The 1,998-nt window shown below is 65.8% G+C and overlaps 1 protein-coding gene across 1 annotated transcript; it reads right to left on the bottom strand.

Annotated features, from left to right (window-relative positions):
• Positions 1-650: 650 nt before the first annotated feature.
• Positions 651-1,719, bottom strand: LIF (LIF interleukin 6 family cytokine). The gene is made up of 3 exons (XM_032706028.1): positions 1,656-1,719; positions 1,239-1,417; positions 651-1,088 (listed from the first exon to the last, which is right to left on the bottom strand). Exons 1-3 carry the CDS (start codon positions 1,717-1,719, stop codon positions 651-653), a joined length of 681 nt encoding a protein of 226 aa, XP_032561919.1.
• Positions 1,720-1,998: the final 279 nt, after the last annotated feature.

Raw genomic sequence — 1,998 nt, 5'->3', positions numbered from 1 at the left:
GCCGTGCCCGCGCGGGAGGACGATGCTCCACAGTGGGGTGACTGCCTGCTCTGTCCCCCGGGGGGTGGCCTTGTCCCGGATGGTGGGACCCAGCCCCAGCCACCACAGCCACCAGAGTACCCCCAGTTCAGCTCCTTGTGGATCCTTAAAATGTGCAGGGGGAGCGTGTCCCCACGTCCCCATGTCCCTGCCAGCCACTGCACCGTGGTGTCCTTCCTCACAATCCTTTTTCTGGGAAGTGGAAGCTTTCGGACGGTGCTCGGGGGTGTCTGTCAGGCTGCTCTCCATGATGGGGACCGTCCGTGGGGGACAGATTCCAGCCCTGCCGCCAGCCCCCACAGCTCCCCACAGCTCCCACAGCTCCCAACACCCCGTGGGAGCGCAGGGATGGCTGAGGCACATCCCGGGACCAGCCCACGCCCCGGCATCACCTCAGGGCTGTGCTGCCTCGTCCCGCTGGATGCCGGCCCCGGCCCTGCTCCACCCGGAACACTCCGGCCTGCAATGTTCACCCCCTCAAGGGGCAATAAATTACCAGAGGGTGGATGGGGCCAGCGCAGGGTCCGGGGTAATAAATAGGAAGGCGGGAATTGGGGAGGCAGCGGCAGGGGTCATCGGCAGTGGAGAAGCAGCAGAGCTGGGGCGGGCGCTCATGAGGGGCTGAGATGAGGTAGGAGGACACGTGCTGCCTGGCCGATGACCTGCACGTACTTCCTGAGCACCTGGCAGCCCTGCTGCTTCTTCTTGAAGGCGCTCTTGCCCTTGGAACTCTCCCCATACCTGACGTCCACCTGGAAGATGTTGTAGTTCTTGCAGAGGAGGCAGGTGAGGTTGGAGATGAGGCCCCGGGTGGTCTTGGTGGTGTTGTGGAGCCGATCCAGGAGTTCCTTGGCCGTGGGGTTGAGCTCCTCCTGGTCGCGCGTGATGTTCCCCAGCGAGGCGTTGAGGAAGGCGAAGAGCTTGTACATGGCCACCATCACCTCCTTCCTCTCACTCGTCCGGTTGACACGGAAAGCAGGGAAGAAGATGCCGGTGGGGTTGCAGAGTTTGTCACTCTCGCTGCTGAACGGTTCTCCCTGGCACTTCAGCTGGGGGGAGAGGTGAGCGTCACCCCATGTCCCCTGTGTCCCTCCTGGCCACCTCTTGCCGCTGTCCCCACCATGTCCCCAGCCCTCCCCCTCCATGCACTTGTGGATCAGACTCCCCTGAGGTCCCCTGTGTCCCCGAGCGTCACTTACGTAGAGGCTGAAGAGGTCCTGGGCGGTGGCGTTGAGCAGCGCGACCTGCCTGCGGGTCTGCTCCTGCACGTTGGAGCGGCACAAGCCGTGGCCGGGGCAGCTGGAGCCGGTGACCAGCAGTGCCCGTCCTGCCACCGGCCGCCGCTGCAGCAGGAGCAGGGCCATGAAGGGCACGACACCTGTGCGGGGAGAGAGGCCACTGTCACGGTGGGCACCGAGACGGGACGATGATGGCCCACGGGGACCACGTCGCAGAACATCCTCCAAGGATGATCCCAGTTCCAGGCACCCAAAGGTATTGAGCCGTGGGGACCCATCCCTCTCGGGTGTGGGTCCAGCTCAGTCGGCAGCCCTCAGACGCCCCGTTTTTCCATTCCGGCCGTGCCGAAGTTCCCGTCCCACTCCCGTCCCCCTCACCTGCCCCCCGGCAGGCGCTCCCCCGCCTCCCTTCCGGGCGGGGGGCCCCGCAGCATTCCCACATTTCGCAACCGGCCCGGTGGCGACCTGCCGGGTTTAATCAAATATGCAAAGCGCTTTTTCCTCCGTTATCCCGGTCCGGGCGCTGCGGGAGCAAGGCCCCACCCCGGCCGGGCTGACTCAGCGGGGCGCCCGCAAGGAAACCTGCGTTCGGCGTGCCCTCCCTCCCTCGCTCCCGCCTCCGGCCCCACCGCCTGCCTCAGTTTCCCCGTCTGCGAAGTGGGCGCAGCGCCGAGGAGCCCTGGGGAGAGACAACGCAGCTGCCAGAGACTCCAGCCAGGAA

Source organism: Chiroxiphia lanceolata, chromosome 18 (assembly GCF_009829145.1).
Source record: "Chiroxiphia lanceolata isolate bChiLan1 chromosome 18, bChiLan1.pri, whole genome shotgun sequence".
Classification (NCBI taxonomy): domain Eukaryota; kingdom Metazoa; phylum Chordata; class Aves; order Passeriformes; family Pipridae; genus Chiroxiphia; species Chiroxiphia lanceolata.
This window is presented reverse-complemented; position numbering and strand designations above follow the sequence as displayed.

Excerpts from the sequence above, each read along its gene's own strand:
- LIF (XM_032706028.1), bottom strand. The coding sequence starts at position 1,719 with ATGTGGGAATGCTGCGGGGCCCCCCGCCCGGAAGGGAGGCGGGGGAGC. Across the intron at positions 1,418-1,655 it reads GAGCGCCTGCCGGGGGGCAG|GTGTCGTGCCCTTCATGGCC; the intron begins GTGAGGGGGACG and ends CTCCCCGCACAG. Across the intron at positions 1,089-1,238 it reads AGGACCTCTTCAGCCTCTAC|CTGAAGTGCCAGGGAGAACC; the intron begins GTAAGTGACGCT and ends CTCTCCCCCCAG.